The 19,064-nt window shown below is 41.8% G+C and overlaps 1 protein-coding gene across 3 annotated transcripts in view; it reads right to left on the bottom strand.

Moving 5' to 3' along the window:
- Positions 1-905: 905 nt before the first annotated feature.
- The window catches only part of CYFIP1 (cytoplasmic FMR1 interacting protein 1), a 75,430-nt gene continuing 57,271 nt past the window's right edge, over positions 906-19,064 (bottom strand). For 2 of the 3 annotated variants that reach the window (XM_054272248.1, XM_054272247.1), the window contains exons 24-31: positions 18,328-18,471; positions 16,708-16,798; positions 7,880-8,010; positions 5,503-5,575; positions 4,288-4,382; positions 2,953-3,191; positions 1,937-2,084; positions 906-1,481 (exon numbers count right to left, since the gene is read on the bottom strand). In XM_054272248.1, the coding sequence (XP_054128223.1) occupies positions 1,317-1,481; positions 1,937-2,084; positions 2,953-3,191; positions 4,288-4,382; positions 5,503-5,575; positions 7,880-8,010; positions 16,708-16,798; positions 18,328-18,471 (1,086 nt within the window). In that variant the 3' untranslated portion in view covers positions 906-1,316. The remainder of the gene's footprint in view (positions 1,482-1,936; positions 2,085-2,952; positions 3,192-4,287; positions 4,383-5,502; positions 5,576-7,879; positions 8,011-16,707; positions 16,799-18,327; positions 18,472-19,064) is intronic. The other variant, XM_054272250.1, reaches the window with a different exon arrangement.

Below are 19,064 nucleotides of genomic sequence, written 5' to 3'. Positions count from 1 at the left end.
TCTGCCACTCCAATACCTGTATGTTCCTCACTTCCTATGTACTTCTTCTGTCAAATGCTCATTTCTACCCCCTGTGAGTCAATTCCATGACTGTGAAGCACCTGGAAAGAGCTGAGCAGGAGAAAAGATGTGCTGTAACCTAGCCCTGAACTACTAAGGGGGAAGGAAGAAAAACAGGTTTTCAAAGGAATGCATTCTTGGTTTCACACTATGGGTTAGAAACACTGACCAAGTAACATCTCCACAAATCCACATCCTGGGTAAAGCGTGTAATTATCTGTTTGTGTCTGTTTTGGCCATCCTCATGTCTTGGTTAGGGCTGATCCCAGAGCCAGCTGACAGGATCCTGGAGTAAGCAAGCAGGAGTTACTGCTTTTGGCTGAATGGTTTGCTTTAAAATTCAACTTCTATAGTTGCAAAGTTTTCCAATTTTACTGATGCAGTGTTTGCATTATACAGCAAATGTAATTTAACAAATACTTTCCATAATAAATAATTATTAACATCATTAGAGTTTATGTACTGGGATAGATTATATCTGATCACTGTAGTCAAGATTCTTGTAAACAAGAATTCCTCATCACTTGTAAACGTGTTTGGGTACACAGGTATAGATTGCAAACCAAAATATAAACTGTGTTAGAAGCTCTCATTAGGAAAAGGCAAACAGTCCCCATTCTAATCAATCAAACTTTCACCTTTTAAAAATATTAGAATCCTGTAAATCACCTTCATGTTAAATAACTTTGAAACAAACACTTTAAATAACCTTCATTTCCATAATTACTGATCTCTGAGAATAGATTTGCAAAGAGGAAAAAGAATCAACTGACTAGAAAATTATTCACAAAGCACCAGCAGAGTTTGTTTTGTTGTTTTTTCTGTTTTTTTTTTTTTAATAAAGGCAAATTAAGCAATTAAGGCTCTAATACAAACAATTATGCATTGATTTCTAAAATTTTTTTCTACAGAACCGTTTTTTACCCTCCACAGCCATTATTTCTATAGCTTCAAGGGAAAATGATACCAGTCCAGTCTAAAATGGTCACCTCGGACAGGAATGCAAAGAGGTTTCAAAAATCTTACAGGCTTTTAATCAAAGTGTATAAAATTTTAGTCTAGAAAAATAAGTATGGATTGTATACAGTTACTGTGCTTGGAAACTGGAGAGAACAGTGTGCCACTCAAATGGCACAGGCATACTGAAAAATGCAGGTGAGACTATTCTTCAAAACTGTTGGTGTGGGTTTTGTTTCTTGCTTTGTTTCTCACACTTTTAGCCTAAAGAGGTGCAAGAAGTATTGTTAGGTGAGAATCTAGTTGCTGGCAAGGGACTGATGAATTGGTGGCTGGAAGCAGCGCACGTGTTCCACGGGTGTGCTCTCTCCATCGCCGGACTTCAAATATTTGTCCAAAATAGCAATTATTTCATCATTCAGAATCTGGAACTTGCGAATTCTCTCAACCATTTTCTTCAAAGGCTGCAAACATCAAACAAACAGACACAGGAATTAGCTCTGGATATGAAAAGCCTTAGCCAGAAAGCCAGCAAATGCTGTTACCTCATCTCTCCCAGCAATGTTACAAATATTTCCCTTGCACTGCTAAGCCAGTGGAAATAGAAAGTGCATTTTGGTTTTTTACAGTGCTGCTTTGGGTGCAGAGAAGCTCAATTTACAGCAGCCTTGTCATTTTGAGAATGAGCATATATAGGATGGAAGGCATTAAGAAAATCTCATATATTTGTGACATCAGAATTCTGCTTGACCAGACTTCCAACTCCAGCCTTAATCTTTTGTTTCTGAAAATCCTGGTGCCCCCATTTTCAGCAATTCATTCTAAAGAAAGGGTTGCCATATCTATGCTGCATCCGAGTACAAACAGCTCTGAGTTGTTGTCTTTATTACTAAAGCAAATACTGATGTTTTCAACTCACCACATTCTTGATAACCTCATCTTTGCCATCGTGCTTTTGGACTTTCAACAGGTGGTAGCAGAAATCCAACACGTCAAAGCGCCGCTGCTGTCCCAAAAGCACGATGATCATACATCCAGCCCAGTGCAAGCCATCCCCAAAGCACTGCCTGCAACAGGAAACACCACAGAGCACATTTCAACTACATCTTCAAAACACAGTCACAGCAAACACTCAGTGATCAGTCACTTCACTAAATAATAAATATGTTAGACATTCATCTAGAAAGCAAAAGCTCTGGTACATTAATTAGCATTGGAGATTATCACAAGCAATTCAAATAGATGCTTAATAAAAAAACAGAACTCCCCCTCCTCCTTGAATTTCACATAACAGAGTTACTCCAAAAACATTTACTCCCCATTAGACTCCTGTGGCATTACATTTCATTTTCAGTGGAAACAATGCTTGCAAAGAAAACAAAGTGGGAATTCAACACCACTCTGCTCCTTTAGGCTGCAGGCATGAAAGGAAAGAAATGTCCTATGCCATTTTCTAATTGCCCAGTAAAGAGCATGTTACATCTCAAGAATTTTTCAAAATAAGTATATTCTCAAAACCAACAAAATCAAGAACAAACAACAGTTCCTGGTTAATTCATGTTAATCATGTTAAATTCCAAGTGCTCGTTCCTGCTTTTAAATTCAGAGAAGAAATACTTGTTAAAGTTAGATGCACAAATATTCTCCTACTTTCTTTAAGCTGGGTGTCTATTGGGGCACTACCCCTATTGAAAGACACGTGCTAGGGCCCGTTTGTCACAGGATCATTCACTATACACTGGCAATACTTAAAATAGAGGGCTATTTTCACTACAGCTAACAATAGTATCTGTGTTGGTGGCTGATGAGCCCCTCGTGGCGATGGCAGCCCTTCTCCCTGGTTGTGCCCTCAGCTCCTGCAGGCAGGCACACAAACAGCCCCGCTCTGGCGCTGCAGCACAAGCCCAGCACTGTTGCCCAGCTGGCAGCACGTACTCCACAGTGAACTCGTGCGTTCCCACGGGGATGCAGTACACGAACTGCATTGCGCTCCAGAGGCGGTGGAACTCCACGCACTCATCCACGTGCATCACCCCGTTGCTGGGCAGGGGCCCGCGCCAGATGGGATCGTCCAGGAAGGAGCGGATCCGCGTCAGGATCACCTCGAACATGGACAGGCCGCAGCACAGGCGTTCTTTGGTCAGCAAGTCCCCTTCCCTTGCGATTGCTATTTGCTGAAGGGCAGAGAAGCAAAGAGTAAAATCCTGGTAAAAGCCACTTCACCACAAAATTTTAATTTAAAAAATAAATACAATCCATTTTTCAGTTTCACGCGGTTTATTCTAGGAGAAATGTCTTCTGACTTAAAGTGAGCTCAGACACTGCTAACCTGAGGATCAGATCAGTGGAAAAACATTCAGAGAAAATTGTAAAATTCTTTTTAAGCAGACAGACTTAACCTAAGTAACACTAACTGCAGTAATGGTAGTCGTGGATTTATCTCAGGGAAGTTTAAAGAATTCTCGGTCTGAATGGAGGCAGAAAGCAAAACCAAAGAGTTCAGTGCTCTGCTGTAGCTCCTGCGTGTGCTGTCCTGCACACCCTCCCTCAGCTGCTGCTGTCAGAGATGAGGAAGCTCCAAAGAGGAGCACCAACAGGCTCAGACAAAATCCAAAAGAGGAATGCTGCTTGTGCTTGTCCCAGTTTGTGCCATCACACAAGGTCTCTCCTGGTGCAGCAGCACCTACGATGACAAAAGCAGTCTGAGATCTGCTTCAGGGCATTCTGCTCTTTCTTTCTACTATTCACATTTCAACCACTAGAAAACTGCTAAGATTAGCAGGGTATTAATGCACCTCACCCCTGAGAAAGGCGAACAGTGCTGAAGCTGCAAAGGCAGTTCAAGAATGTTCTCTTTGGTCACTGTTTCCAGGAGACCTCAACTCAAATGACAGCTCATTTTACAAGAGTTTCTAAGTGGCTGAAAGAGTGACAAAATGTTTTAAAAAAAATATATCAACGTGCACAAGAAAATTGATTGCTTTTGGTGGAATTTGCAGGAGGAGCTCCCAGGCTGGACCTTACACTAGGAGGGTATCCCATGGTAAATATATATACCAATTAGCATTTTCCCCCAAATGTGTCACTTCTGCCCCAGTCCAAATGTTTTAAACTTCTAAGCTTTAACAGCTTGCTCCAAATTTATGAATCTAAATAAAAATCATTTGTGTGAACAACCTGGATGTTGAAGTGCTGACAGAGCTGTCAGGACAGGCTTTCTGATGGTCAGAAATTTCTTGAATTGCCTCTGACACATATGAGAAAGATTACCTGGGGTGTGCCAAGTCTTTCAATGAGAGGAACCAAATGTAGGGAAGCATATTTTGATTCCAGTCTCTTCATTTTAGCATCAAGTCTTTCACCCTCTGAAATAAAATTTTTTAAAAAGTGAGCAATCATAAATTGCAATTAACCAAGAGAATTCTTAATTTAACACAATCTTTATCCAGGGTGAAAGAAAACATTCTTTTTAGGTAATTTAAGTATTAAATAGCTGGTTAATCTTCAATGCACTTTTAGAGAAATACATACTTAAAATGCTACATTACATGTGCAAACAGAAAGAAGGATTTGTAGTAGAGTACATCTAATTAACTAAATTCAAGGAAGAATACAAGGCTCTGTTATGCTGCTGCTGCCAAGATACTTGATCCCCACTTGTACTGGGACAACTAAGTTGTCTTTATGCATAAAATGTTTGTCTCTAGTAGGTGAGGTAAAATGAGGATGCAATCTTGTGTATAGCAAGGCTAAAAATCAGTTGGCACTTCCTCAACACTGGCAAGTAGGAAATGTTCTCTGGCAAATGGGAAAATACTGTTTACAAGGGTTTGGTTAGTTTTATGTAGAGATGCAAGTAGCTACTGTGAGCTTGGAAATATTCTCAGAGTTTTGTAACTGATGGGATTTCTCCAAGTAGAATAAATCAGCTGCTCCGGCAATGATAAATTGAAAAGAAAGGAGACAGACAAGAAACACAGAAAGAAGAGAGGGCAAAGAGGAGGGGGGACAGCTCACTTTCTGATGATGAAAGATGGGGAAAGCAGACACCATAGGAAGCAACCCTGCAAATATTCACTACTACATACTCAGTTTAGTGAAAAGGAAGTGAAAAATATACAGGGACCCCCTTTGTTTACTTACTTGCTGACAGACTCCCTACGCCCCATTTAACTGACAATTCTATAAGCTAAACAGCAGCTTCATAAAAGTCTCACTATGTCCACAAAGCAGGATAATACTGCCCTGGGCATCCATCCTGCTTTTCCCTGTCATGGCATTCCTTCTCTTCCCTTGTCATTTGCACAGAGCATTGCCAGGAAACATTTGTTTTTTCAGCCAGGCAAACAGGCCTGGATCTGATACCTGTGTCCTGTAATTACCAGCGCAGTGGTAAAGGGTGGCTGGAGTGGTTACTGAAGGCACAGCAGCAGGAAGGGAAGGGGAAAGCATTACCCAAGGAAGGAGTTTTCACTTTGCCCATACCTTTGACGTGAACCCTGGGCAGGATGTTCTGGAATGGCGCTGCGTGCAACAGGTCACACACTTCCTCTAGAGACTGGAACAGAAGGAAAACGAGAGGCATTTAGGACAGAAGCATCAATCCCCAAAGCACAGCAGACCCCCACAGCGGTATTCCAAAGGCAGAACGGGATTCCAAGGGCAGAGCGGGACTCCAAGGGCAGGCCGATGGCGCGGCAGGAACAGCAGAGGGCAGCCGGCCTCTGTCACGGCGGCAGGAGCCGCTCCGAGCCCGGCCTCCCCTCACGGATCGCTCCCAGAGACCACCGCATTTCACCAGCCTACTCTGCACCCCCAGAGAAACCCCGGCTACTCCCCTCCCGCCCTCCGCTGGCAGTTCATAAAGGACAGGGTATTTATTAAATAAACTAATGGAGGATGAGTAATTTCGGTGGGAAAGTGGCAGACAGCTCCCGCGCAGACAAAAGGGGGAAGAGGATGACTCACTCACTGCCTGGTTATTTTTACCAGAGCCACAACCCATTATCCTAATGGGAGCTTATCGTGGTGGGAGCGTCTCCCTGCCAGGCAGGCTGAGACTATGACAACAGCAGAGAATCATGTCTTAGGAAGTATTTTACATCTTTAGGGACAGGGGAAAGGAAGACATCTGTCTCCTGTTTCTTTGCTCCTTTGTACACACAGGGAAAATGCAGATGACCAGAAGCAGATGCATGACTTTGCTACGACCCTCATGTTTGAAGCAGAGACCATACTAATTTGTAATCCCTCAACATTAATATTAGAAAAGTTGGTCACCATCCATACTCTTAGCAAGGCTAGGGTGCTGGGGGCTCATGTGCCTTTTCCAGTTCCTTTTCTAATTCTTTGATGTCAGCCAGGGAAATGCATGAGACTCGTCCACTACCACAGATATACTCAGAGTTACACTTTGCACTGCGCTAAAATCTAAATTAGTTATGAGGGATGACCACAATGGAAAAATATTGAAATACATGACAGGACATAGGGGCCTGACTGAGGACAAAAACAAGAGGAGAAGCAGCGAGCACAGGTGTGTGACTGGAAAGTGTAACCTCAGTGGTGTCCCAAAGAAGGTACCTCCATGCTGGTGCCACTCTGGTACACCCTCGATCCTCCCAGGAGGGAGTGATGGCCCTGCCTGGCCTTTCACCAGGCACCCACTCAGCCTGAATCCAAAGGAATCCAGCTTCTCATTCTGTTTCAGCTGTGCCATTATTGACTACAGCTTTCTGTGTGTCCCCAGGCCCTACAATTGCTCTCCACCATGAGGGAGGGATCCTCTAACACCATGAGCAGGAACCCTGAGGAACAGCTTGTCTTCGTTACCTTATCTAACACCGACAGCTTTAATACGCCCTAGAGAAGCCTTCCGTGAGGGTCTATTTTTGTCCAACAGCAGGCCCCCAGCCAGCTTGCTGAGGAAATGACGTGGCTGGTTTGCAGTCAGCAAAGATCTCTGCATGCTGCCCAACCTCAGCAGCACTGAGAGATTGCACAGCCTGGGCAGGGCGCCTGCATGCACAGCAGGAAGAGACATCCCCAACCCAACATTCATCAACACCATGCAGGTAAAGAAAGGGAAGCAAGCACACCTGTTGCTGTTCTGATCCATTTTCAATGCCCACCTTTCCTCTGTAAGCACCCAAGAGCATTGAAAACAAACAAATTACAGGTCTGGGCATCTTGTTTGAACAGCAAATACTAATAACATGGGAGAAGGTGGGAAAAGAAAACTGGAGGTAGGGATAAAGATCAGTTATAGCACTGTACCATCAGCTGTGGGCAGGTTTACACACTGTAAGGTAAACTCTAGATATACCAGAAGCAGCTGAAAGGCTGACACATTTCACAGCTTTGTTCAAGCCAGGACAGACGAGAGGATTTCTGCACCACTGTCAGCCATCCAGGCAGCAAGGAGGACGTCCAAGGATGTCCATGTTAACCTTGGGATGTTTTATAGACTTCAACAGGAATGACATGCAGGAAAGGAATACAGCAGTACCAGATACACAGCTTGCTGACATAAAGAGTGGCCACACTGTGACTGGCTGCAGGAGTGCCAGGGGATTAAAATTTAATTATAATTTATGGTGAAGATTGCAATGTCAGATCCTCATGTACCTTGCAAGAGGCAGTGTCTCTCACCCAGCAACGTCAGGCATCACTGTATCTAACAGACATGAAAGCCCCTGCAAGACTGTGAGAGAGGAGTGCAGGGAACTGTTCCTACCCATCTGCCCATCAGTAACAGCAAACTCACAGATTTCAACCTTGTTATTGATGACGTTAGTAACAAAAATATGAGAGTACATTTTGAGAGACAGATGGATTTTAAACTAGCACAGCAGGCACCTACCAGACTCTGTTCAATGAGGAGGCAAAACAGGACAGCATTTCCCACTTCCCGTAAATTCTGGAAGCAGACAGTCTTCAGTTCTGCATATTCAACAATGTCCTTCAACTGATGGTGAAAAAACTCCAAGATACCTGAAATCAGAAGAGAAGTGAAAACAAAGTCTCAGAAGCCAGCAGAAATCTAATGATGACCACACAGGCACACTGTTACCTCAGGAAAGCAGACAAAATATACTGGCCATGTGAATAAGAGTCATAGGGATCAGGATGAATTTCAATTTCTGCTTCAAAAGCCTTTTTCTAACCAATTTGTCTATTCAAAGGTTGCACAAATGTGCCTCCATACACTGTTTGAGAATACAAATAACCAAGGGAGCAGGTTTGGACTTCCCTCTCCACGTATGAGGACATGAGATTTTATCTCCAGACATGCAGCCTAGAGGAAACTGAAAGGAGCAGCATTTAAATGCATTAAAACTCAGAGATTATCAAGTGTTAAGCCAGTGTACTGACCTTTTTAACTGGATAAATCATGCAAAATGGAGTGCCTAACTTTTCACTCCTGGAAAAGGGAGCCAGTATAAGAGGTAAGAAAAAAATACCCAGGAGCAGGAAGAGAGACAAGAGCTCTCATCTGCTTTAAGCCCTGTTCCAGCCACTGTTCCCCAACCTGCTGCACCACTGACACACTCAATTCACAGCTGCTATTCTCAAGGATGACAGAGCCAGCAAGGAGCAGTGGAAGCAGATACAGGGAAGAAGGGCAGTGTCAGGATATAACTCTGACAGTGCCACAGGGCCAGAGGTGATCTGTGACCTCTCGAAGAAAATACAGAGATCACAAGTCAAGCTCCGCAGGCAAGGGTACACCAGATCCTGCTGACAAGCACAACCAGGACACAGTTTCTGTCAAAGTTTTGCAAAGCTGTTAAAAAACCAGCTAAAATTATGATTTTCAAACCCACATAGTTTACATAAACATGCATCTTTTCCATCAAACTTCTCCTGAACAACAGTGATGCGTTACATGCTGGTGGACTTCCAGTCCTTGCCCTCCAGCCCCAGAAAGGCTGCACAGACCCTTGGTTAGAGAGAAGCCCAGGAATCCACAGGCTCAGCGGCTTCTGCAGGGACCCAGTCTGGTCATCTTTCAGAGATTCAAGCCATGTGCAAGATGGGAGAGGAAGAGCAGCATAAACTACAGTAGGCCAGACAGCTCTTCAGCTCTTTGCAAATTAATTCTTAGCAGCATTTCTCCATCTTTCTGCACAAGCCTGTCCCTTCTAAAAAGCCACCAAAACACTTGACTGAGAAGGAAATGCATCATAAAAAGCTTTCAAACTGCATGCTGCACACAGCAATTCATTTCCATTACACTGAATCAAGCCAGATAAATCCCCACCCAAGTGCATCAAAAGCAATTGAGAGAAGACAAGGAAAGAGAACACAGATGCCCTTCAGCACCTTCCCATGAGTTCCTTTGACACAACTGATGAACACTTCTCATGCAGGAGATCATACTTGGCTCTCTATCCAGTGAGGCAATGGCTGAAGGGAGCACACACACATGAAATCCAGCCTGCAGCATATCTCTTCCAAGGAAATTCCTCAAATTCAGAGGTGTTAGAATACATGAAATAGAAGCCTCTCTGAATCCCTCAGAGAGAGAAGGGAATGCAGGGATTGAATGGAAACTTTAGAGAAACTGAAATGTATTCAGCCACACAGACATGAAGTAAGAGCATAAGTTTAAGTAAGTAGAAATATATCTTAAGTGCCTTAAGAAACTGTACTATCTAGGAAAAATCCCTAAAGCCTAGTTAAACTAGGTCAGTATTGCTACCTTTCACAAAATTAACTTAGCTCTAGACATAATGAAAACATAGCAGTACACTGCTTGCATTTCTAGATAGAACAGACAGAATTATATGCATAGATTTTGTGTAAGAACCGACACTACTTTCACATTAGAATCAAGCTCGGATAGGTGCAGGAAGAATGTTTTAGAATTGTGTTTTTAGCTAATTGGATGATTTATGAATGAAATCCCCCTGTACTGAGGTGAAAAAAAGGGAATAAAAAAAAGGTGTGGGAGCTGCTGCTGCTTCTGCTTGGGACATTGGGACTCCATTCCAGAAAGTTTTTAGCACAGACTTTAATACTCTGAACTCTTCACCTTTGAGACTGATGTATTCCAGAAACAAACAACTTTACAGCAACCAACAACTGCTCCTGTCTCTTTGAAGACCCAAGGCCCACTGACACAGAGGAACTTGAAAACATACAGTGAAGGAAAGAATTACGTAGGTAACCCACACACTTCTACAGAAAGCCTCATATCATTAAAATTAGTAACACAAAACGTGTGAAAGTGCATGATGAGGGGATAAACGGCTGGCTTTGTTACATATCAAAGAACTGTTTGTCAATAGAAAACTGACAGTAAATGAATGTTCCCACATGTGTTCACTGGAGGTGAATACCAGACCTAACTTTAGTACTTTGGTAACTTCAGAGAAAAACAACTGAAAAACTGATGGAGAAAGGTCAGATGTAGCGAGTGCTTGCTGAGCTTAATTTATTCCAAGGTAATACATTTACAACTAGCTAAAAAGCAAACAATGCCAGCACATCACCAATTCCCACCTCCCCACAATGCAGGGGCTGTGGAATGGAAAAGCTGTGGGAGAGGCTGTCAGTGCTCACTGAACACTGCAGGATACCAGCCAGTCACAATCCCCAGGTGTGTGAGGAGCACTGAACACTTTTGTTTGTCATTTAAACAGACCTGCCCCCCATGGCAGTGCTGAATACCAGGACTCCATTTTAAAGATCAGACTGAAAAGGTTGAAAATTGTTTCCCAAAAATTTTTTGATGCTAGGAAGAAAATGCAAAGTTAGGGAACTGAAATCAGCTTTACACAAACCTTCAGTGTGTTTTAGTCGCACACCCTAGTCTTTCTTTGGTTTTTGTTGATGAAAGGATTTCTACATCTAGAAAGAAAGGTTTTCTAAGGATGAACTGCAAGAAATCAAATACTTTTCTCATTCCAAGACTTTCTGCAAACAAAAGTCTGATGTGTTATCCTGGACTGATGTCTGTGCCATAGAGGAAATCAAACTAGAACATCTACCAAGGTTTCTGGTCTTATGATCTGTGCCACATACAGAGATTGATGGTGAACCAACAGAAGGCCTGGAAGACTCCCTCAAACACCATGAGGAACTGTGGACTTCTCCACAGGGTCACCATGGAGACAAAGCACCATCTGAGCAAACAGGACATTGGTGACATGCATGGCCATGGACATGCTCTTCCCTTTAGCTTGTGTGGTGGGTGGGGAGCAGCGTGGTGAGAAACAGCAGCCGAGCAGAACAGCGAGGAAGATCCTGCTGCTGCAACATGGAAACAACCATTGGTCATGACAGGGATCAAAAAGAATAGGGTTTTCAGACTCCATTCAATTCCCTACCCAGCCTGTAGATTTTGTGGGAAGTTTCAGGAAAAAAGGCTGACATCTGGAAAGATGAGAAATATTTTTTCTCAATATGAGCAGTGAAATCCTGAGAATAAGCCACGTCACCTGAAGCAAACATAAAGGAGCAGGATGGCACAGAAAGAAACAGGAGTAGCACAGAGAACTGTGACCAGAAACAAGAGACTCATACTGAAAGTGTGACTGAAACCAAAATGAGACATTAAGTCCACCCAAAAGTAGCAGGACAGTAAAAGTCTAAGAGGCTTGAGGTTCATACCATAAAAATTACCTACTGTCTTTTACAGTCACTCCAGATGACAGAGCTTGGGGAGGCCCTGGAGGGGCTTCTCCTAAGTTACACCCCACTGGCTCCTTCCCCTGTTCCTATGCCTGAACAAAGGTGTTCCTGAGCCACTCCTTCCCTTTTTCCCAAGGGCCTCACCTTGATACTGCCTGGAGACCAAGGGCAGCTGGGAGACCCCTGGGGGAGTGGGTATCCGAGAGTGGAACATCTCTGTACGGCTGAATTAAACATCTACGGATATTCTGCAAAAGCCTTTTTTGCTTCTTTACCCTGGACTTTACTAGCAGAGATTCAAGCTGCAACAAGAGCTCCTCTCAAAGTCCTTAACAAAGTTCCTTATTTCTTCACTCAAAGCCCCAATCTCCATCTACAGATATATAAATATGCACACCCACACGCATTCATGAACAAATTGTCGTATTATTTTGAAAATCTGACAGCCAGTACTTAGCATGCAGGTGTTCTAAATGCTGCCATCATTAGTGTACTTCTTCCCTTTAGATCAAGAGCTTCATTTACCAGCAAAACAGAAGAAAGTTTACAGAGCTACACAGGCTATTTCTGATGAAAGACCAATCTGCTCCCCAGCGGAGTCCTGTGGCAGAAATACATCATCGTGTTTTCATTAATGTTTGAGCAATGCCATTCCAAATTACACTTCTGTGCACATTACACAGAAGTGTATTTTTATGGAAGACTATGCATGCCTACTAAAGCCCTGGAAAAAGAACAAGTGTCTCAGGAAAATTAATTTCACTTAATTGCCAGCAATCTTCCTTCTTCCTCTAATTCTGTTTGTGGGTGGAATTCATAAGTTACTGAATTAGTTACATATACACACAGAACTTTGCAAGGTAAATGAATCAAGGTATTTTGCTTCTCTCTCCAAGAAAGCAGTTTTAATTAAATCCCTCTGTTCCTGCAGATGGGAGACATTAAGTGTCATAATAATTGATTACATAATCCCAGTTTCTGATTTACACAGATCTCAACAGAAGAGAAGACTGTTGATATAGACTAGACCCAGTAAAGTATAGAAGATTAGTAAAGGATTAGGCTCCCTCTCTGCTTCCAAAATCCTATCTCAACAGCACTCAAAGAGCAGATGCCAAGTTTCAGCTGTGCAGTCTGTACACTGATTAATTTAGGAACTCAGAGCAAATCAACACATGCAGCTCAAAGCTGGTTGGATTCCTTCACTTTGGTCACCTTTCATTTCTCAATTCACACCTGCAGACTGAAATCAAACATGTTCCAGAGCTTATAACAATTCTGGTACCTAAAAGATTAGGACAAAAATGAGCTATTAATTCTAGAACTGAATTTCTGACTACAAACAAACTGGACCTTGATTATAATTCTTGGTCTAATTGTGTTTTGGGTTATTTTCTGCAAAGAACTGACTTGGCTATTATCAAATAAAATCTACTAATCTGCAATAGCAAAGCTGCTCCCAAGAAACTGGGTGCTATTAAACATAAAAACCCTTTAGTTTCTGTTCACTTTCATAGAGACCTTCAAATGCTGCATCCAAATACTTCTTTGGCTTACAAGAGACATCGTTAACTCTGCATATCAACAGAGCTGCCATTCATTCCCTTCAATGGAAATATTCATCAGGTTTAATCATATACATGTATGCAGGAATTATGACCATGGAACCTGTGCACTGTGTTTATTTTGCTAGAAAGAATTATTCCATTTTTCTGCATATCCAATGAATTCTTAATGTCCTCTTAAAATCATCAAGGTGATCTGGGTTTCCCCTAAATTCTTTCAAACAGTCTGTGATGCCTTCCCAAATCCTTCTCCACTGGACAGGTTTCAGGAAGACCTATGAATACATTTCCTTCATGTAATGTGGACTTCATTGTGCCCTCACCTGAATTATTCTCCTGCTTATCTGAGTTTGATCAAAAACCTGGGACTACAGGTAGAATTACAAATCCTTCTGCTATGCCCCAAGTGATGCCCTCCCTTGCAGCCTCCAGCCACTGCTGCCCTTCCCCATGCTTCCCAGCCCAGGCTTGCTCCAGTTCCTATTAGACTCTATACTGAAATATTCCAGAAAAAGAAGTCTTTTTTGCCAGACTGCTGTGCAGAAACAGCTCCCAAAGTGTTGCCAGCAGCACAATCAGTCCAGGGAGGGATGGGAACACAGCAGCCCATGGCACAGGGCTTTGGAGGGATTCCCCAAACTGCCATGACAACTTGTGGGACTTCAAGAGGTCATGGCTCGGGATAACAAGTGCTTTGTCTTGCACCAGGTTTGAGTGTTCTGTTTCTTTGGTTTGATTTTTTTTTAAAGAAGAAACATGGAAATATTACACTTAGGAAAAAAGACACAATTTGGCTCCTTTCTCATTAAGTTTATATCTTGCTAAGGTCATTTGTCTTTTTAAAAGTTTATTTTGGAGGAGTGGTATACCAGTGGCAAAAGGCTCATCTCACAGCAGAGCTCACAAACTACTTTTCTTCATGGCATTCAGTGACACTTCACAGCGGCAGGATACTCATTCATTAAAAGCAGAAGTGACAGGTTCAAATACTCAAAAAACAGCAGAAGAAAATGTTACCTCCAAGATGAAATTGCAAGCTTAAACTCTTACAAGGCAAATATTCCTTTAAGAGCTTTAGCAACTTTAAAAGGTCCCTTTAAAAATCCTTATGCTTAATGTATTTTTAGACAAATATTTTTATGACTACAAGATGAACAAGTTCCCCACTGCTTTAGACTGTTCCTATGGAAACAAATCCATTGGCAAAGAGGAGTCCTGAACAACTCTGATGCCACTGTCTGTACCCTGCTCCTTTTAGCAGCAATAAATCACCATTTAGAATTCCACAAATCTAGAAGGCTGATTATGAAGGGGCCAAGGAATTGCAATCAGCAGAGTCCAAACAAAACTCTCCAATTGAAAAGTCTGAAGTGCACCAAAGAGCTAGAGCCTTACTTACTGAGTGTGATTAAATCACTTTGCACATGGAGAATGGACCCAGGAAATTAATTCTGAATTAATAAATGCATCAAGATAGATGAGAATCTACATACTTCATCTAAAGACTGTAATCACAGTTTTGGCCTGTATATGTAGGTTGTGCCAGTTATAAAGATGTTATAAAATGATTTGTTATGAAAGAACAGAAGCAGAACACAGACATACCCCACCTTACTACTACAACTAACAACTTCTGAGGAAGCTTTTGGAGGCAGAGGAGGGAACAGACAACAGTTGGTGTGTTGGCTTGCATCTTCTGTGACAAAACACATAAATAAGGTGTGGCAAAGACTGCTGAAGAGGAGAATTTAGCACAGAAATGAGAGGACAGTGACTGAAAGGAAGCACGCTCTGAGCCTGCCCTTCTACAGCCTGGCAGCACCTCTCCCAATGAAGGGTAAAATCTGCAGCACATCCTCATCACAGGAACATTTTCCTTTCTCAGCCAGTCTGTTCCAAGGGCAGACAGCTCCATGATGGGGAGGTGTCAGAGAGCACAGGGAAGTTTTTCCCTGGTGTGAGAGAGCCAGGGAGGATCTTCCACAAGCTCTTGTGTCTGGCGACTACAAAAGGGAAGGGAGAGATGGCATGACAGTGCTATAAAGGCTGTCTCTGCATTTCTTGGAAGAGTCTTCCAGGGGGTCATTATGTGTCCTCTGCTAGAAATAGTTCAGAACAGGAAAAGAACATGTGTTAAGACAAAACCTGACAGTAAAGGAGCAGAGAATCAGGTGGGGTTTTGAGATCCAATCCAATTCTAAAACTAAGTATGATGTTCCATTGTAAAACCAAGAGTTGCTTTGATCTCTTGGTACAGAAGGCATCTAAACAAATGGCATCTCTTTTGGAAGAGTAAATATGAGGTCAAAGTAGTTTGTTACCATTGCACCAGTAAAGTTCTGCCTTTCCTATAGGATGGATTGTCTTTCAACTTTAAGAGAAAGGTTTATCCTGAAATCCCTAGGCAGCTCCTGCCAAATATTTAGCCCTTACAGGTGAGGATTTCTGGCAAGCTTCCTAATGTCACGTGTAGCATCACAGATCCTGGTGATGCATTATCTATATTTGAGAATACCTACTGCTTTTGTGGTCAGACCTTAATGAATGGCTAAAAGCCTCAGAGAGATTATTTTTATATTCGTAACTACCATGATTCACCCATCTCTGTGCTCCAGGGAGGAAAAACAGGAAGGAAACACTTAGTAAGACCTCAATTTTGTTTAACATTGGTAATGAACGTCAAGCAAGCTGTGGGAAGCAGAAAAAACCCAACCTCATTCCAGTTGGAGTGGCATTTAATAAAACTGAGTGACTCTGGAAAAATAAACTCAGAGGTGGGTGGCACATGGAAGGACTAATTTGTGTTAATTAGAAGTTGTGAAGGAGGAATATTTTGAAGGAGAAAGCAGATTCAGAATTTCAGTGAACAATGTGATAAATACTAATTAGCCAATTATTTCTCCACAGTGGCAAGCAGCTTTCAATGCCATTTCTTCTTCTGCAACTGTCACACCTCCTGTTGAGAGGCTAAGATGCACCCCAACAAGCCTCAGACATAACGATTCTGGCAGGACCAGTTTACCTCCCAGCAGTATCACTCCTTTTACCCTGCATTTGGTGAGGGCAAAGAAAAAAGGAAAAGAGGCTGTTCCAGAGAACTGGGTTACCTAAATTAGACATTTAAACAGAAAAAATGTGAGAGGCTAACTTGCTGAGGCAAAAGCTCAACATACTTATGAGAAAGACAAGAAACAGAAACTATTGTGGACATCCCAGCTCAAGATCAATTATGTCATGAGGCTGTCTCTATACAGATTGTCATCCTTTTGCCCTACTTACAGAAGTCTTAAAACTTCATTACGTACTTTCAGAAAGCATGGCATTCAATGATTCTTTTGATGGAAAAAAAAGAAATAAAGTAAAGCCAGGCTAAAATCTGATTATCAGGAGAAAAAGGAGAGAGGGAAAGACAGATAAAAAAATTCAGAAGATAGTGGTTAGTATCATCTTATTAAGGCTGCTAAGGTAACATCAAACACAAACTAACCTGGAGAGCCATACTCATGTCTTGGTAACCTACAGATCTTAGGCATCACTTCCATTAGGGTCTTGACATACTGAAGAATGGTCCCTTGTAACTAAGAGAAAACAGATGTATGCAAACATGTCAGCGCTGTTGAACTACAAAACTTTACAACAAACTGCATTCAAACTATACATGAACTGAAGCAGCTCTAAAAATCTTGCATTTAATTCTGCCAGTCAGCATATTTCAAAAGGCAACTTCTACAGATTTTAAGAGTTCACATGGCATTAGCCATCTTTGCTACAAGAAGAGTGGTACAACAGCTAAGGCCAGAAGGGTAAAAAAGGAAAACATGTTTTTCTCTTATAGACTCTTTACTGTCTAACTAACTTTTAGGTTTTTGGTTAAAAAGCTGCATCTGAATGCTGTAAAAACCATTCAAAAAGCATCTGAATGTGTTCAACAGCAACATGAAAAAAGCCCTAATGATTAGGAATGGTCGCAACAGCCCAAACTGGTTCTTCTGGACATACCAGCTGAGATAGTCCCAGCCTCCAGTCAGCCTGTCTTCCAACCACTAGACCCCTCTGCCTTATCTGTCCCCCTACATCTGAGCATCTGCATCAGGCATTGGCAGGACACCCCACCCAGGCCTTTTAACCTTCTTTATAAGTGACCAAGTGTTCAATGCCACCTTTAATGAATTGAGACAATTTACCACTAAGTTATAAAAACACCCTTCTCATAAAACAGAGCAAACTAATACTTGACACTCAAACTCTGAAAAATATGAGTGTCTTCCTCTCTCCCTGAAGATTAAATTACAGCATCTTCTCAAGCAGGATTCAGCCTTTCTAGAACATCAGAAATGTACTTAGAATATTGTGGGAATTACTGTAAACAAACTGCCAAATGTGTCAAGTGCCTGAAGTACAATTATGAATACCACAGCTTTCCCTGGTACAGTTGGATTATTTTGGCAGCATGCTCCTGCAAACAACAGGGAGGAAAATATAATTTCTTTGGCTTAAATTAACTGCAAGGCACTGTGGCTGTATATGTAGATTCTAATAGTATAGCAAACAGCCAGCACCTCCGCCTCCTCCCAGTTAGAAAGATACCCAGGACACCCAGGCTGTGTGGATAATGTCTTCAAAGCTGGCCTGAGCAGCACTGCCAATCAAGCACAGAGGTTAAACTCCTGTTGTTAAGGAGTCATCAATCAGTGATGCCATTAATGAGAGCCCTGAAGTTAGGTGCCAGGCAGAAAGCACACTACAGCTGTTCTCAAAAAATATCAAGGAAGTGAATGTACAGTATGGTCTTTAAGTTGTAATCAACTCATTTAAAATACTCATTCTTTTCCAGAGCCTACCTAGGCTCTAACAGCTCAGGTCACCACAAATTGCATGAACCTCCATTGAAGAATCCAAAGTTTTCAAAACTCCTGAGTGCACCAAGGCACTTATTTCTATTGCTCACACAAGACATTGAGCACTGTCAAGCACAGCTTATAAAAAATTTCAATTGAAGTTATGTTAATTATTTTTATCCAGGATCTCAATTTCACTTTGCTTTTCCTGAGACATTTCCTCTAAGAAACCATTTGAACTAGCAGAAAAATAAGGACAATTAGCATACCAGGCTCTTGACAACTTTCAGCAACTCCTCCATCACCACAGCAATGCCCTGATATCCAAGAAGTCTACAGATGACTTTAAAGTGGGGAGGACCAACAAAATTCCTGTAGTTGCTGTAAATGCTGGAATATGCCAAATTCAATGCCTAAAACAAGAAAACAGATATGATTAATGAAAATTTTGTCCGCCTGTATCTCAATAATAATGTCATTTAAATGTCATTTCAAAGCACATTAAAACTGAAATAAAACCTTTGTATCTCACTGTCTCTGAAAGAGGTTTAAATACACAATTTCTCTTTGACAGTTTCTCTTAAGGCAGGAACTTAAATCTATCAGCAAGACAAATTAGTGAGCACTTTTTTTTCAAGCAGACATCTTCTATTTACTATTTATAAAGCCACAAACACTTTCTTTTTTACTTTTCTATTTACACAAGCATAAAGGGGTAAAAGTAGTCAATGCCATGTCCAGATCCCTGAAATTAAAGCACTATTCCTCTATCTTCTATTTTATGTGCAAAACATCTTGAAAGAAATTACTTCAATTTTCTGTTCATAATAGCTGTTTTAAGTCTCTGAGTAGTCAACTACAACAACAACAAAAAAAAGCCTTCTGCAGCTACTGCTCTCTGCAACTAATTAACAAGGATCTTTCTTTTTCAAACCCCTGTGCTGTACACAAGATCAAAGCAAATCTAAGTCTGGGATGCAACCTCATAGAAATTCTTCAACACCTG

This window comes from Melozone crissalis, unplaced genomic scaffold, assembly GCF_028551555.1.
Source record: "Melozone crissalis strain CALT ecotype California unplaced genomic scaffold, PUWL_Pcris_2 ptg000013l_1, whole genome shotgun sequence".
In the NCBI taxonomy this organism is placed as follows: domain Eukaryota; kingdom Metazoa; phylum Chordata; class Aves; order Passeriformes; family Passerellidae; genus Melozone; species Melozone crissalis.
The sequence above is the reverse complement of the archived record's forward strand: the minus strand, read 5'-3'. Positions and strand labels throughout refer to the sequence as shown.